Genomic DNA, 17,676 nt, shown 5'->3' on the forward strand with positions numbered 1-17,676 from the left:
TTGAATATATATTCTTTAATACCAATTAAAAAAGGCAACACAATATACTTTACAATAATCACAAATAGATAATTGAAAGGCACTTAGGGAAAATACTACCAGTGTTGGCCTAGTTACTCATAAAAATATATTACTCATTACTTATTACTTCTTTCAAAAGTAATATTATTACTATACTTATCACCCCCAGCCTAGAGTAGTTACACTACTTGTTACTTTTCTATTACACACCAATGGTAATTGCATAATGTTTGCAATCTGCAAATTCATGAAAATTACAGACAAATTACTGACTCAAACTATTTTTAAATAACTTCTGTAATATAATAATACAGTAACATACTAAAAAATGCAAGAGGGCTCAAGCAGGTGGTACCAACCAAACATGTTGGCTGAACAAAAAAAGGGGTAGCTTCCCCTGTTGATTACGTTGTGACAAAGTAACTAGACATTTTTGGTAGTAATTAGTTACGCTAGTTACGTTACCAGGCAAAGTAATATTATTAAAGTAATACTATTACTATTAACTAGTTACTGCCCAACACTGAATAGTACCATTAAACTTGACACTTATTATTTACTGGGTAGCATTTATGAATCATTTTAATAGACAATGAGAGTATAATATAATAAATAAATAAATAATATATATTTTTTAAAACAGTGTAAGGTTATGTCTATAAACAAAGGCAGAGATAGAAATAAATGGGGTCCATAGTCCATAAATGAAAATGATGTGCAAAAAGCATTAAAAAAAGCATGAATGGTCGGAGCCGATGGTGTAGTGGACGGTGCTCCGACACATAGTGCAGATGCACTTCTGGCAACCCGAGTTCAAATCCTGGCTCGATGTCCTTTGCGAATCCCATACCCCTCTCTTCACCTTATACTTTTTTACAGTCTATGATACTTTCCTTTCATCTCTGTAATTATTATCTATCAAATAAAGGCAATGGCCCAAAAAAATTACTAAAAAAAGCATGAATGAAAATGACTGCTGATTACCGCATATTATACTACAGGTGCAGTACAGGTGCAGCACATCTACATAAACACGTTAATTAACAGGAAAATAATTATTTGAGGGAATGAAAGTAGCGCATTAAATTTGGACACCCCAGACACCTCAGCCACCTTATCTGAGTCTTCCACTGTATTGCATAGATGGGCTGAACGTGCTGAAAGTCACAAAGGGGAAAAAACGAAGTCTGCCCTGCCGCCATTTTCAAATGAAATTTCAAGGGGACTGAAGCAATCACGAATTCCTGTACAGTTTATGGTGCTAACATAGCAACATTTTTACGGGGGGGGGCTTACAACAACCGTGGGAAACAACATAGGCCTACTAAGCCTGTTTTAGAAATGCCATTGGTGTTGCATGTCATCACTAACATGACATATTTCCTGTACTGAAGTGTCAAATATGAAAACCACAATAGCTAGTGTGTAGATATTTTGATTATCCAGTGGGACATAAAACATTTATAAAATGTACGTTTACACGGAGCTTTATAGACATGTTTTCATTTTTCTAATAAGTAGGTTTAATGTTTTACGGAATATGCATACACAGCCTGATCTCACGAGAAATCGTACATATTTTATGAGTTGGCTAATTCAAATGAATTCATACGAAATGAATCGTGCAAAAACAGACAACTCTCATGAAAACAGCAACGAAACCAAACCCATAACCCCAACGTCACAGTGGTATGAATTAATACAAATTAGTCAACTCGTAAAATATGTATAAATTCTTATGAGATGAGTATACACTAGAAAAAAAGATTTGTTCTTTTTTGTGTTATGCTATTTAACACATTTGGATGGTTTCCTGGACAAGTAGTTGAAGACTAAAATGCTTGATTGAGTTGTATAAGTAAAATTAGCTTGCACTGACATATCTTCAAATATGTCATTGCCATGTATTTGTCTCAGGATGCACACCAGTATTGTTTTGTAAGGTATGTTTGTAAAAATGATTTAAATGTCCTAGACTAACTAAAGCCTAGTCCTGGATTAATCTGAACCCTGTCCGGGAAACCGCCCCATTATCCCCCAGTTTCACAGACGAGGCTTAAGTCAAATCTTGTGAAACCAGTGTCATTTTGTGTTAAAATAAAAAAGTGCGAAAAAAGTCACTTGTGTGGTAATCCAACATTTGTTGTTCCAATAATAACACAGATGTGTCAACAACACTGATTGTGTTGTTTTACACATCTTGCGCATTAACCCTTCATGGTGCAACTACCCTTTGAGTGGGAGGGGGGGTTGAAAATGAGATATACACCTTCAAAGTAATATAACTCTGGCATTTGGTCTGGAAGCCTAATCCTGGTCTTGTTTTAAAGAAGACACTTTGGGGGTTTTCACAAAAGTGGGTGAAAATATTAAATAAATAAATTGTTATAGCAGTTTATATTAATTTTAATAATTAAAAATAATTCCATAACATATTAATTTTATAAATAAAACTATAAAAATGTAGATATTTTACAAAAGTAATAATACCAGCATGAAGCCATAAGTCTCAAGTAGTTCTGATCTTAAGTTAAAATCACTTAAAATGAGATTTGTGTCACACTTTTAGTGGTTTTACCAACAACAACCACTAGGTGTCAACGGTTTGCTGCATACTCATCACAAATTAATAAATTACTGTCACTGCATTATTATTCCTGCAAAAAGGTTGTGAAATATGAAAACTACATTCTTAGAGCTTTCCAACAATATATAGTCTGTCAACATTTTTGAAGATTTACTAGGATATTATCTAGATACTAGGATATAGTTTTATAAATATATAATAATTAATATGCATTCCTATGGGGGGGGGTCATGTAACAAAAAACTGTCACTACATTATTTCTATCATCAGATGACCTTGAAATATGAAAACTAAATTCTAAAAGCTTTCTAGTGATATATAGTTTGTTGTGATTTTTTAGGTTTAGAATAGGGTATTGGTGCTATACACAGGTAAAAACAAATTGAGTCCACCTGTGGCCGTGTGACATTTTAGAAACTGACTCTCACTACGTCATAATGTTCCCAAAATGGTGATGATACATAAAAACTACACTCTTAGAGCTTTCAAACAATATATAGTTTTTCATGATTGGATAAGAATTTACATGCAAAACACTGAAGTAAATGTAGGTCATGGCGGGACAGTGACATTTCGCTGGATATAAAAGTTTTGAGGCACATTCTTTTCATACATGAATCAATTACTCTCCCTACATAATTTCTTTAATAAAACACTGTTGAAATATGCATTCTAGAGGCTTAGACCTTTCCAACAATATATAGTTTGTTGTGATAGACATGTAAATTTACATGGAAAATATTAAAGTAAATTTAGATGTCCCGCTCAGCGCCACTTAATGGGTTAAACATATTTTAGAGTACTCCTCTCTGCAGTAGGTGTTAAAGCAGTTAAAAGTGGTTCACCACACTCATTAAACAAATGTGTCTAGTGAAAGACAACACATTTTAAGCACCAGCACCTGTTTACAACATATTGTGCTCTGTAGAACCATAAATGATGCTATTTAACAACTTCTGATTCTTTGCTATAGGACCAAATTTTAATAAAATATGCAAACCTTTCTCTCTGTTTGAACACTGAAAAAAAAACTATTTGAAAATTTCATGAAAGATTTTTTGCAATCAATTTATTTAAGCTACATTTAAACAAAAAGGATTAGTAAAGTAAAATAAAATAAAAAACTTTTGTTTAAATGTAGCTTAAATAAATTGATTGCAACCACTTATACCTTAAAAAATGGAGTGAATTAAATGAATCATTATTTTCAGTGAAATTGCATGCTGTGCCAGCATGTACAAAATTAAATGAAGTACCTTGACCATTGAAACAGTAAGCTAGTTGTATAGTATACATTTTAAGCATGTGTTGTTAAACAAGTACAAATTAACCACAAGTTAATGCTTTGAGTTTGGTGGCTCTTCAGTTGCTGTGACCTCATTGGATGCGTTCATCGGACACATACTGAGAAATATCTCTGGACTTCTCCTATATCACTCGTTTTAAATTCTCATTTTCGAATACTATATCCCATGGGAGCAGGCCATTTGGGCACAGGGGCTGTCTTCACACCCTTTAAAACATTAAGGTCAAATACAGGAAATCATGTGAGTAGAGGGTATTTTACCACGACTCATGTGTGGACTGTCAAGCGGCTGTCACTAAACTTGCCTGAATTGAGAAATTTTTAGATATTGGTCCTGCAACAACAAATGTAATTAATTATTGGATAATTAACTTATTTCAAAATTACCATTAGGCTCTAATAACACACGCCTAAGTCAAATTCTTGAAAAATTGAACGAAGATCAGTTTAAAGAACATATGTTTTTTTTTATTTGCTTATATGCTCACAAAACAACTTGAAAATTATATACATGAACTAACTGAAGAATTTAAGATAACATAAAAATACTGCGACAAATCCATGTGATGATGATGATGTCATATCTAAATGTCATGTTATTCAGCCGATTCCCTAAAAATGATGTTGTGATGGGAAATTGAAAGCAAAGTTAGTCATTAGCCTACAACACATCTGAAAGTACATTTTTGAATGAATTTAATAGTGAACTGTTTTTCAGTTCTACTTTTAACTTCTACTTTTGCTCTAAACATCTGATTCTGGGGAACCAGATCTCAGAATGCATCACGACCTGTATGTTTATTAATCTACGAGAAGACAATTTAAGGCCGTTCTTGTGTCTTCATGTGGTGGATGGTTCCTCTTTAGGGTTCCTACCGCAGAGCTGAAGCAGAGTCTCTTGGTAATTTCTAGCCAAAAAGAAGTACATGACAGGGTCCAACACACCACTTACACATGTTAAAGCTGAGGTGATGCGATTTGCCAAGTACAACGATTGTCTTTCCATTTCTGATTTCGACAAGTCATTGTGCTGAATGATAAATATAAATCGGTTGATATGGTACGGCACAAATGCGATCATGAAGTTAACCACTGTCAGTACAATCAATCTCTTAGCCTTAAGCAGGGAAGGCCTTCTTTCCTGCAAAGTCATACTTTTGACTTTACAAAATATAAGAATGTAAGACACAATCATGGTGACCAGAGGTATAAAAAACGCCACGGCGGTCGACACCAATGCACCGATAAGACTGGATGAATTTTCAATGTAAAGCTGTTCACACACCGTCACGTTCCACGTTTTAAAGCGTCTAGTCATTTGTTTTTTGGAGAACAGGACGGGTGCCATGCATATGGTCACAATGATCCACATCACCACACAGGCCACTTTAGCATTCCTTGTATTTCTCAGATTTTGAGTCTTGTGGGGTATGACACAAGCCAAGAGGCGGTCAATACTGATCAAAGTCATAAAGAACATGCTGCAGTAGAGGTTGACAAAGAACAGGTAGCCGACCACGCGACAGGCCCCCTCCCCAAGAGACCAGTGACTGCCGGAGATATGGTAGATCATCCGCATGGGGAGCACCAAGATGTAAGAGACGTCAGCTATTGCCAGGTGCATCAGAAACACTTTGGAAGTGGTTTTGTGGTTGTTATAGCAACCGAACACCCAAAGTGCTAAAGCATTGCTCGGAACGGAGATGATGAAGATGATGATGTAGAAGGATGCAAGAAGAACGTTCTCCGTGTGAGAGCTGTGGTAAATCCACTCGTCTGTGTGATTCAACATAGCGCAGGTCTTAAGACACAAGTGCTGTCTGGAGGAGGGCATGGGTTAATATTTGTATTAGTCAGGTTTCAGAACTATAGAAAATATTAAGAGCATGTGTCATTTAATTGAATTTTTTATTTTATTTATTATTTTCTACGTAAAATCATCCTATAATGTAAATAACATTGTGTAAAAATATAAGAATGATATCTTAAATATTGACTATCTTATATTTAGATTATGAGACTTTAATCTGATCCGGCACATATAAAAAAAGATAATTTGTTTCCTAAACATTGTCACGTTAACTTTAAATAACATACAGTAACAGAAAACAACTATTTTTTTCATATACTTATATGTGATAATAATCTTACATTTTTAACAATGAACCACTTATTATAACATGTAGAAATAAATCAATTCACTATAAGGTAAAATCATGTCAAACACAACACTATTTAAAATGCCACATACTTAACAATGTTATAACGTATATTTTTAAGGAGTTGTATTACTCTTATTATTTGAAATTAATGTGATGTACTTACAAGCTTTTACCGAGACGTCCTAGGCAGCCAACACATTGACTTAATTGACTACAGACCAACTCAGCTAGATTTTATCTGTTTCCTCTTTAAGTCAGTCAGCTGGTATCACACAAATAAATCATGCACAGACTTGTGAATACTAAGACAGAAACACATCACCAACAACATCCCATTAATACACAACACCATCTACTGGTCTGTTTACCTGTGACTGCATCTGCATAACTTATATTAGTGTAATGCATTTAGAATATATGAAGTTATTTAAACCCTATAGTGGACACACCTACTCATTCTGTTATGTAAATATTTACTATAGCATTTTAAAATGATATAATGAAATTATATTGATATAAATATATCTAATATTAAACCAAAACACTTTTCTTATTTATTAACTCATTCCCCGCCAGCATTTTTAAAAAAAGTTTCCCCGCCAACATTTTTTGAGATTTTCACAAAAGTTTCACAAAATGCCTTTCAGGAAAATTTTCTTCTATAAATATATAAATGTAAAGATATATCAAACAAAAGAACATACCGTCTGCTTTCAAACAAACAAAACGAGGAAAAAAGTTTAATCCTATCTTCACTTGTTCTTTTTTATCACCTCTTAAATATGGGTAGGTTTCTTCAAAAATACAAAATTTTAAGCAAAAAGCTGAAATGAGTGCATTTTTGTAAAATAATTTTGTTAGCATCAAATTCAGAACAATTATCACAACATACACAGAGTTTAAAATTTGTAAAATTAGTTTTTGCTTCAATTTGTATAAATTGGGTAAGATAATAGTGGATTACCGTAAAAACTCATCAGGAAAGCGTCACTGGCAAGATTTCTTTTTCTCTTAATTGACGAGATAACTTGTCAATGGCGGGAAAAGAGTTAATATATAAAGAGCTCCGATGCAACAGCCACTAAATGCCACCTCCCCCAAAAATGAGATGATGATATTAACCGAATGTTCTTGGCATGTATTATATGTTTATCATATACTTTCGCTTCAAATCTGCTTAATCCCAGCCTCAGACCATTCAGAAATACCGCTATGTTGGTAGAATCCATAACATTTTTCAGCAAAGTTCTCTAAGTGCACGAGAGACAAATGTGAAACGACTGTGGATCACATTTAAAACTTGAGTCTCTTTTAGGTACCTAAATACAACCCGAATGTGGCAGTCACAAGCATCACAGCGCCCCCTAATGTGTAGATCAGTTTCTTCATTTTTACCTTTTAATTTTTGACTTTTATCATTTGCAATGTTTATAGTTGCAATTTTCTATGTCTAATCCAAGAAAGTGACAATTTTTTAGAAGTGGGTTTTTTTGTCCCCCCAAAAATCTTGCATGCACTTAGAGGGTTTTGCAATGAAAGAGTCAAATTTGTTAAATATGAAAAGACTAAAGTGACATTTGTGAAAATAAGGTATTTCAATTACTAACTAATAACCTTTTTATTGTCATTAAAGCAAAATGACTGGACCTTAACTTAAGAAACCGATAAATAAAAGCTCATTTAGAAGAAAACATGTCAGATGCAATTTTTAGTGGGGGTTTTATCTGAATTCTTCATATTCTCACATGTATATGTTTTCTCAGAATTAAAAATATGTATTCAAGCTAAAGTAATCAGATTATAAAAAATATAAGATCATTAAAAAGTCAGTGGAGTCCAAATTTTCTACAAACAGTTTGTGTCATTACTATGTAATAGGGATGCATAACGTTAAAGTTTTTGTTTACATCATATGTGTGTGAACTGTGTATAATAATTATGTATATACTAAATAAATATGCACACATGCATGTATAATTTTAAGAAAAAAAAAAAATATATAACTATATATTTATATTTGTATATTATATAAATTATACATAAATATACAAATGTATATACACATGTAACATTTCTTAAATATATACATGCATGTGTGTGCATTTATCTATACATTTATCTAAAGTTATTATACACAGTTAACACACATATATGAACGAAACAAAAACTTTAATTCTGCTATAGATTAATCGTGATTAATCGTTATGCATCCCTACTGTTTTAGTTTAAAATTTGCAAAATACCCACAAATCAGTCAAAATATACGATAAAAGTTGCCAGAAGTTTAATAAAAGGGCTGCAGTGAACAAACCATTGCCATAAGGAGGCCATGTGAATGACAATCATGCAAACCTTTATTGTTTCAATACCTACATTCCCTTTGCACAGTTTGTCTCCGCATTTAAAGCTATACAAAGAAAGAAAACATTTATTTACAAAATCTGTCTGTGCAAGCATGACTTTCATCTCTTGTATTTTTTCTCTCTACTGGTTTTTATAGGCATGCATAGAAAGAAACTTTGGTACAATATGTTAACAAAACTAAACACGATCTCTGAAATAGAGATGTTACAGTATTTACATGGAAAGTAAAGAGCCGTTTCAACAATCAGTACAATTTACATTTAGACATAAATGCGTGTTAATTTAAGAGTAATAGACTGAGTAAATCAAAGGTTTATGATATCGGTAGGTTAAGCCAGGTATAACCTATCCTAAATGTACATATAGTGTCTAGCACAGTATACATAGTCAAGTATGAATTACAAAATTTGGCAAACAGGCACAACTACTGAAAAGACAAGACAACCGTTTACTAGAAAAACTGTTGTCATTTTACATGAATAAATCTTGGCAGTGCATGACAGAATAACAAAAAGGAAACACAAGTAATGTTAACGTTTACTTACAGTACTTGATTCACTTATTATGGTTCTAACCAATGTCTGTCAACTAAAAAAAAAGGCCACATGAAAATAATCTACAATCATTTAGAGGCCACATATAAACCAAGATACTGTTTACATATTTGAACCATGTCAAATCTTTTTTTAGTCTCTATTCAACTTGTATGAAAAATAAATATTATTTTCAAATGAAGTGCTCTATAAAATCCTTGATCGTGAGCCTGCTGCAGTCTGCAGTTAAACTAGATTTCTATTTTCTTTCTTAAAACCAAACTGTTTTATATGTTTTTAAAATAGATAATCAGAAGTAAGTCTTTCAGCTGAGCAAATGAATATGTGGTATGAACAAATAGTGACATGCGATAACCATAACCATGCCCAAAAACAATAAAGTTCACTCTGAATACTTGTTACAATAGTACTCAACAAATAAAAACCATAAACTTACAAAACAATACAAATCAGGAGTGACTGAACATCTTTTAAGGATGAAGAAGAAATGGTAGCGGAACAGCCAAGCATACTACGCAGCATCCTTAGCGACGGCGGGGATAGCTGATTTACCGGCATTCCCATTGTGCTGCCGACTGTAGCTGTTGAAGCTGGGTGTGTGAATGGTGCGGATACTCTTCGTACTCTGACTCAACATAGTCGGGGACAGGGGAGAGTGGGAACAGGAAGAGGAAGAAGAGGAAGAAGGTCGGCCATTTTGTGTCTGCACGGGGAGGCCTTTAGTGCTGTGAGTGGGAGGGGCAAATTTAAGAGAACCATTAGAAAAGGAGGGGATATGAGAGGAGGAGGCGGAGCTGGATCGAGGAGGAGGGATGGAAGATTTGCTAACAGGAACGGAGGAAGATAAAGGAGAGGAAGAATGTACAATATTAGTAGTATCAGACTGGGCCGAGCTCTTCCCCGCGCTAGAGGAAAAAGCAGGAATTTTAGAAGCAGGCGCGGTAGGAGAAGTGGATTTGGGATCGCCTCCTGATCTTTTAGCACTTCCGTTAGCCTGCAAACAAAGACGCCACACTGATTGTCAACAATTAGGGAACTCATCATTAAAACAAATGTCTAAGCATGTTTAAAAGCATACTATCGAGATCTACAGTAGATTATCAAAGACATGAATGAACCAAACTGAATGAACCAAACTAGAGGAACACACACACAAACTAGTAGTGAGAATACAGAGAATATCACTTTAGAGATGGAAAGGAGAGGAACATGTGAGTTTTAAAATGAGTTATGTGCAGTATACGTGCAACCAACCAGTACTCAAGACCAAAGGATGCTCCAGGAGAAATGGAAGAGGTACAATTTGACAAGACATCCACACGATTATGGAGACACTTAGTGGATCCTGGGATTGGCCGAGGGGAAGGGTTTAGGGATTCCTCTGAGAGGTAAACAGGGGAAAGGGTCTGTAAATGTTGTTTAGTAGGGAAACATTCCTGTCTTGCAAGGTAAGAAGTGTGTGTGGGTTAGATGTGAGTATTGTTCAAGCATCAGTGGGCTCGGCATTCGGAAAGTAGTGATTGTGTTATATTTATCTCTTAATCAGTTTGTCTCTTACAGCACCAAAGCCACAAGCAGAGCAAGCATGCAGAAGAATTTGATGGCATTGTGAAATAACAGTCAGTTGCCTTCAGTAACAGCCAATTAAAAATATGCAGAAGAAAACATCAACATGGCTTTCCGGCACTGGGCCTTTCGCCAAAGAACGGTTTGTTTGGTCTCATCAGGTTATTTTTGCTAGTTCTTTTCCCTAAGCCCTGTAACAACTAACTTGATGTGTCTTAAACATTCAATCTTTGACTACTACAGATGTGTATGACTTTCTGACTATGATAAAACTACCTGGCGAAACTGCCTCTGAGTGTCCTGTAGCTTTTGCTGTTTTGTTGCCCTTTCTTTGTCTGAGGTGCTCGGTTGCTGCCTCGGCTTGGCAGAAACGGGCACCGGCATCCGACTAGAAGGTGAGACCACGCTGGCATTCTGCAAAAGGGATTGAAACCAAACAGAATAACAGAATAAATAAATAGAAAGAAACAAACGAAAGCCATACTGGAGGTGGTTTGTCAACTAGAAATACAGCAAGCTGAAGCTTGCGCAACATATCATACCATGACACTTTAGGTATGTATACAAGAGAAACTGATACAAGAGTTAAGGATGCATGCAAACAAGCCCGGAAAACCTTTGTACTGAGGACTTCCTTAAAACCCACATGAAGGAACCCAGAAACATGTTTTTAGGATACCTTAACCCAAGGTTAGAGCATCATCGGCAAACACACAAAGATCTATTAAACACCACTTTAGAAATGAACACACAACATATTTATACAAATATGTGAAGGTGTTAAAAGTTAAGATCCAACTGTTGGTCCCCTCCACCAATGGAGAGGCTGAGGATCTGTAGAGGTCACCGGATAAGGCAGAATTGGTGTGAGGAAGAGGATGGGGACAGACCCAGAGTCTTTGCTAAAATAGTATGATCTAAAGTGAGACCTGCTGGGTTGGAACTGGTGTGACTGAGACCCCTGCAGTTGGTATGATGGCAGGCCTAGGAAGGAGCTGGGGTTTGGTCTTCTTTCGGAGATCAAGGTTTTTTCTGGCGGAGGAAGGTCTCGGAACCAACGATTTGGGAGAAGGTGCTTTATCCGTGTGCCCCGAACTTTGAGTTTCAAGGCTCACGGAGTTTTCAGCGTCATCGGGAGATTTTGGTGCCATTTCGCTAATTGTGTTCTCTAGCTGTTGTATAGTTTGCTCTAGACTGTCTAGGGTTTTGTAGGCGTTCTTACGAATCTCGTTGGTTCGTACAGTCGGTTCCTGTGGATTTGATTTCAAGGACTTGGGTTTGGAACAAGAAATTTCAAACCTCTTGGTCTCTTTGTGTTCTCTGACTGTTCCATCCGACTCCTCCTCTTCTTCGTAGACGACAACCTGCAAAGTTTTCTTGCCTGTTTTTGTACCGGTGCGAATGGCTTGCGTTATTGCCGCCAGCTGTTTCTTTGGGAACTTCAGCTTGAACTTCTTCTTTTCATCTTGCTTTGCATCACCAGGACCGTCTACGACTGACTCTACTGAAGATGACAAAGAGTTGATGGCTTGCGCAGAACTGTCCCTAACATCAGTACCTTGTCCAGATCCTCTACCATCTCCATTTTGTTTGACCTGCACTCCTCCATTCCATTCTTCTTCTGTTTCCTCGCCTTCCTCATCTATTCTTTCTTCCGCAAGCATTCGATCTAGCTCCTCCTCACATTCAAAGATGGTAGAAAGGCGTTTGTAAGCTGAACGAATGTCCATTGGCTCATCAAAGATGATGATAACTGGCTTTTTACTAGTGCTGTCAGAATTCCCAAGAGCATCATCTCCAAAAGTTATGTCACCACCAGAAGGTCTATTGTTGCCAAAAGTTACAGTTTGCACACTACCCTTCTTGGCGTTGACAAGTTGCTGGTACTCTCCAGTGGAGAGGGTTTGAACCTTACTGTTAGTGACCATGAATGCAAAGTTATCAGGTGGAGGTGGAGGAGGTTCTTCTCCTGACAGATCAGGACTGAGAGAGGTGTCATCATTTTGCTCCATTTCCTTAAATTTCCTTTCCTTAACCTTGGATGTACCAAGTGTAAGCTTTAGATTTGGAGAATCTGACCCAACAGGGCTTGCTTTAGGATGGATGGGCTCAGTTTCTCCAAAGGAGACTGGTGAGCAAACTGATGTTGGAGACTCGATTCTTTCTTCTATGCTAACCTGCACTTGAGGAGCCTTGACCACATGAACCTTTCCTTGAGTTGGGCTACCTGGAACTTCCTCCAGTGGAGAGGATGGGTTTAACTTCGGTGAGGTAGAACTGATTGACTGATTTTGGGACAGAGAGCTAGAAGAGCTGACGAGGCCACTAATTATTGAGGTTTTAGTGGATATTTGAAGCAGGTTTTGGGATTGGTCAGAAATGGTGAAGTGTTGGTCAGAAGCATGTGACACCTGTGATGATGAATGTGATGTATCCCTACGCTCTGTTGATTCGTCTGATGCTGATGGAGTTCCCTTGGAGATCTGAGCTGTGACATAGTAGATGACCTTAAAAGGTCAAAGATGAAAAAAATGATATTTTAGTAAGTTATCATTTTTATAAGCAGAATATAACTGTGGCTAGATATTCTTTTAGGTACTACTCAAATATATGACTGGGACTTTAAATAAGAAGTTGTGCTAACTAAATAAGCACTGATGCTCACCCCAGGACTCTGACGGACTGTATTGTTGCCATTCTCATCCGTGTCGAGATTCTTGTCTTCTTTATCTGTATGCTGTGGTTTGTGGGGAACAACATGACTTCATAAAGAGACAATGACAGTGTGGAACCACTGAGAACCTATCGTTTCATTTTGTAATAGGCTGCTTTTGAATAACTTAGATGATGCATGCTCTATGATGTATGAAATCACATTACATTTTATTAATGTAATAACAATGTAATACATTGGATTATTGATCTATCTCGTCTAATTTCAAGATAAAGCTACATTTTAATATGCAGCCCATTAAAAACAGCACGAGAACAATAATATTTATACATTATATATCATTAAATGTTTCTTAACATTGTATCCAAATTTCACTTCCAAATATCTATTGAAGAAAGTCTGCTGAATAATATCTAAAAGTAAAATTTATAATATTAAATCTGTCAACTGGAAATAAATTGCACAGTAATTGTAAAAACATTATAGTAATTGTAAAATAATTGTGAAAATGTTCAGTAAAGGGGCAGAGGTGCAACAGAGGTAAAGAGAGAAAGCGAGACTGAAAATCCATTAATTAAGTTTGGAGGTTTACAGCAGGCATGCAGCAAAGTGAAAAGATCAAAGAATAAATTCTGAACTCCAGACTGCTTGCAGAAGATTCCTCAAAAACCTTGAGGAACAAATCAAGATCGAACTATACTTTACATTGTAATGATCAATTTGGTTTATATGAAGAATATTTAGGGCCAAATTTAAGTAAAAATATAGCTCCTGATAATAGTTTTCACATAAATAAAAAAACTGAATTTTAATTTATTTTCCAATAAAAACATCTAAACTAAACATCCTTAAACTGAAATCATTTAACTTGTGAAAACCGCATGGGAGTTTCTCATTTTGAGAGAATATGAATAATTGTTTTCCTGTTTAAACACAAATCTAACAAAATTTAGTGGTTTATGTTTAACACAAGGCACAAAATAGTTTGTAGATGGGATAAACTCTTGAAAAGGCAGATCTTGTTTTGTAGGATGTATGGTGTACATATTTTGTAGCATTAATCTACTAGCTGCACCCAAAATCGTACCTACTTACATATATATAGTAGGTGAAAATTATTAGGTGAGTATTACATCCGAATTTATGGTAGGCGAAAATTATCTGCGTGACCTACTACTTCCGGCAAGATTTTGAAGTGTGCATTTAATAGACTCTTGTTTAACATCATCCGAGTTAATGGCTCACTTGATGTTATGACGACGTATGTCACATGAGGTATCATCATGGCGGATGTACTGCGTCTGAATTTCCTTCACAATACCCATATTCATACTATATACAACGTACTGTTTTAACTGTCGATGAGTAGGTACTTGATCTATTTCAGTACGTACAGTCAAAGTATGCAATTTCATATGCATGGAATAGTTTTGATTAGACAATTTGATCATGCTTAAAGGAACAGTATGTAAGAAATTTATATCAATTAATCATCAAATGGCCCTGATATGTCAATAGAAATCATTTTCATTTCAAATACTTATATCACTCACAACAGTGGTCCAGCCAGGATATTGTCATTTAAAAAGTGGAGTTGCAGCCCTCAACTGATGTTTATGTTGTCATTTTGTGTATTGACAATAGTTGTGTGATTGCAGTACCAGTTTTAGCCACAAGTTTTGTGATTGCAATACCAGTTTTGGCCACAAACCTACATACTGTTCCTTTAATCAAAATAATGTTTGAAAACATATGCTAAAGCCTTGGTTATAGACCGTTTTTTACGCATACGCGAGTTTTCAAAAATTCGCCATTGCGTGTGTACTCTTCTGATGATGAAAATTGCGTTACGCACACTGTACATGGACCCTGGCGTTGACGTAAAAATTGACTATACTTCGGCTTTATAAGGAAACTCCACTATTTTTTGAAAATAGGCTCATTCTCCAGCTCCTCTAGAGTTAAACATTTGATTTTTACCGTCTTGGAATCTATTCAGCTGATACCAGTACCACTTTTATCATAGCTTAGCACAATCCATTGAATCTGATTAGACCATTAGCATCACACTCAAAAATAAGCAAAACGTTTTGATATTTTTCCTATTTAAAACTTGACTCTTCTGTAGTTACATCGTGTACTTAGACCCACAGAAAATTTAAATGATATTACGCAGTGCCTGAAAATAGTCCTCTGCTATTGAAAGTTACCAAGGGTACTATTTTCAGGCGCTGCGTAATATCATTGTGCCTCCTGCAGCCATGTTACGGCAGCAAAGTCCTTGATTATTACTCCAGAAAGAGAGTATAGTTCTTAGCCATATCGACCTAGAAAATCGCAACTTTTAATTTTCCGTCAGTCATAGTACACGATGTAACTACAGAAGAGCCAAGTTTTAAATAGAAAAAATATCAAAACTCTTTGGTTATTTTTTAGCGCGATGTTAATGGTCTAATCCAGGGATTCCCAAAGTGTGGTACGCGCACCCCCAGGGGTACGCGAGCTGCCACCAGGGGGTGCGCGAGAGGAAAAATGTAATGGCGGTCTGTTTCTTTAAGTGGGATTTTTCCATACAATAAATAAATAAAAAAATGAACAGTAAACATTTCCTTTGTAATCGCTTTTATTTTAAATAAAAAACTATAATTTATTAATTTTTGATAGAAACGTAGAAGACAGCTGCTGTCTTTTTCTACGCACTGCTCTTCTGTTATGCACTGCAGCCGCTATATGCGTGCCAACTCGTTTCATTCATTCCATATATATTATAAATATGCTCAACTGGCTGAAATCAGGGAAACTGTCATGTGGGACATCTTATGATAAAGTTGTTAGTCATGAAGGAGGAGAGGGACCAAGAGAGAGAGACTTTTTTATGGCAAAAATAGAACTAATGAAATGTGACGAGACATGGGCACAGGATACGCGAGCAATGTGTTTTCATGCATGGTAAAGAGACCGCCAATGAATTATATAATAAAATACATAAATACTTACTGTTGAGAACTTATTAAAAGCTTTCATTTAAGTTTGTTTGAAACTTGAGCTGTTATAATGAATCTGCAAACTATTATACACCTTTTGTGCGAACAGTAAAGGCTTTCGTTAATGTGTTTGATGGGTCTGCACGTGACGCACTGGTAAACATGAGGAAACTCTCATATGTCATCTATTAGCTGACGGCAGTAAGTGTATGTTTTTTACCATAGTAAACTCGAATGGCGTCTAAATATCACAGTGGTTAAACGCATACACGGGGCGCGCATCATCTACGCCGAGCGTAGTTTCAGATGGTGCAATAGGCGTAAATATTTTTCACAATGTTGGACGTAGCTAAGGCCGACGTAGGACTATTACACCCAACTTCTTAACGTCCGGCTAGTGCAACCGGCCCTTGGTTATTTGCGCATGATTAAACATGAGTATTTATGGTGAGAAAATAAAGCTTTTTAGGATTTCTTTAAAATCGGGATTGGGGGTGCGCCAACCCGGTTGGGACATAGAAGGGGGTGCGCAGGAAAAAAAGTTTGGGAACCCCTGGTCTAATCAGATTCAATGGATTATGCTAAGCTATGCTAAAAGTGGTACCGCCAGACCCAGAGATCAGCTGAATGGATTCCAAAACGGTAAAAATCAAATGTTTAACTCAAGGGAGTCTATTTTTATTTTAAAGTGGAGTGTCCCTTTAAGTGTACTGTGAAAGGAATACATTGTTTAAATGATATATAAGCTGTTCTAAAATGTAACCTCTGAGAACTAAGATCACATGCTGTTTACTGAAATAATAAAATTACAAAAAAACACACACAACCCCGTTTGACAGCTGAATGTGAAAAATCTAGTTTATTGATTGGATGACTTCGATCACACATACTGTAGCCAATCAAATTCCTCCTACTGGCTCACACTACATCACTACAGCACAGGCCATGAGTTCAGTAGAAACAAAATGACAGAAACAGATTTGAAATGAAAGAACAGTGAGAACATTTCTGATGTCAGATTCCCATCATAAGATTGTACAGAGGAAGTTAAGAGAGGGTGAGAAAGCCAAACAAGCATTGTAAAGGACAGCCATCAAGGACAAGCAGCTGGTACAGGCAGGCGGTTGGAGGGCCAACTAAAGGACATTATATCCTTTACCTTCTTATCTTTAAGGGGCAGTAAGGCCCCAGGTCTTAGCTCTCTGATCTGTGGCTCTACCAAACCTTTGAGCCCTATCTCCTTAACAGTGCACTTCTGGAAAACCTGAAGAGAAGAATTTGTGAGGAATGGGGTTAAAGATTGGATTCTGCCCATTATTAAAACGGGCAAACCAGTTCAAAATTACTCTACTGTGTAATTTACCTATACAGGAAATAGTGGGCATTATTAGATGACTCAGACTTCAGTATAATGGAATTTGTATTTGGTTTGTATTTTGAGGAGGCTGAAGTGTTGAC

At 36.1% G+C, this 17,676-nt stretch overlaps 2 protein-coding genes across 12 annotated transcripts in view; both read right to left on the bottom strand.

Moving 5' to 3' along the window:
• Window positions 1-4,390: 4,390 nt before the first annotated feature.
• On the bottom strand, window positions 4,391-6,673 carry LOC135785573 (uracil nucleotide/cysteinyl leukotriene receptor). Its single transcript, XM_065295021.2, has 2 exons — window positions 6,240-6,673; window positions 4,391-5,734 (listed from the first exon to the last, which is right to left on the bottom strand). The coding sequence occupies exon 2, from the start codon at window positions 5,704-5,706 to the stop codon at window positions 4,756-4,758; it is 951 nt and encodes a 316-aa protein (XP_065151093.1). The 5' UTR covers window positions 5,707-5,734; window positions 6,240-6,673; the 3' UTR covers window positions 4,391-4,755.
• Window positions 6,674-8,343: 1,670 nt separating this feature from the next.
• Window positions 8,344-17,676, bottom strand: part of LOC135785460 (sickle tail protein homolog) — a 155,350-nt gene continuing 146,017 nt past the window's right edge. For 7 of the 11 annotated variants that reach the window (XM_065294910.2, XM_065294908.2, XM_065294905.2 and 4 more), the window contains 5 exons: window positions 17,378-17,482; window positions 13,226-13,297; window positions 11,490-13,067; window positions 10,837-10,974; window positions 8,344-9,988 (listed from right to left, as the gene is read on the bottom strand). In XM_065294910.2, the coding sequence (XP_065150982.1) occupies window positions 9,506-9,988; window positions 10,837-10,974; window positions 11,490-13,067; window positions 13,226-13,297; window positions 17,378-17,482 (2,376 nt within the window). In that variant the 3' untranslated portion in view covers window positions 8,344-9,505. Of the gene's footprint in view, window positions 10,376-10,836; window positions 10,975-11,489; window positions 13,068-13,225; window positions 13,298-17,377; window positions 17,483-17,676 lie in introns of all 11 variants that reach the window. The other 4 variants (XM_065294916.2, XM_065294913.2, XM_065294909.2 and 1 more) reach the window with 4 other exon arrangements.

The sequence above is a fragment of the Paramisgurnus dabryanus genome, chromosome 22, assembly GCF_030506205.2.
Source record: "Paramisgurnus dabryanus chromosome 22, PD_genome_1.1, whole genome shotgun sequence".
In the NCBI taxonomy this organism is placed as follows: domain Eukaryota; kingdom Metazoa; phylum Chordata; class Actinopteri; order Cypriniformes; family Cobitidae; genus Paramisgurnus; species Paramisgurnus dabryanus.

Excerpts from the sequence above, each read along its gene's own strand:
- LOC135785573 (XM_065295021.2), bottom strand. The coding sequence starts at position 5,706 with ATGTTGAATCACACAGACGAGTGGATTTACCACAGCTCTCACACGGAG.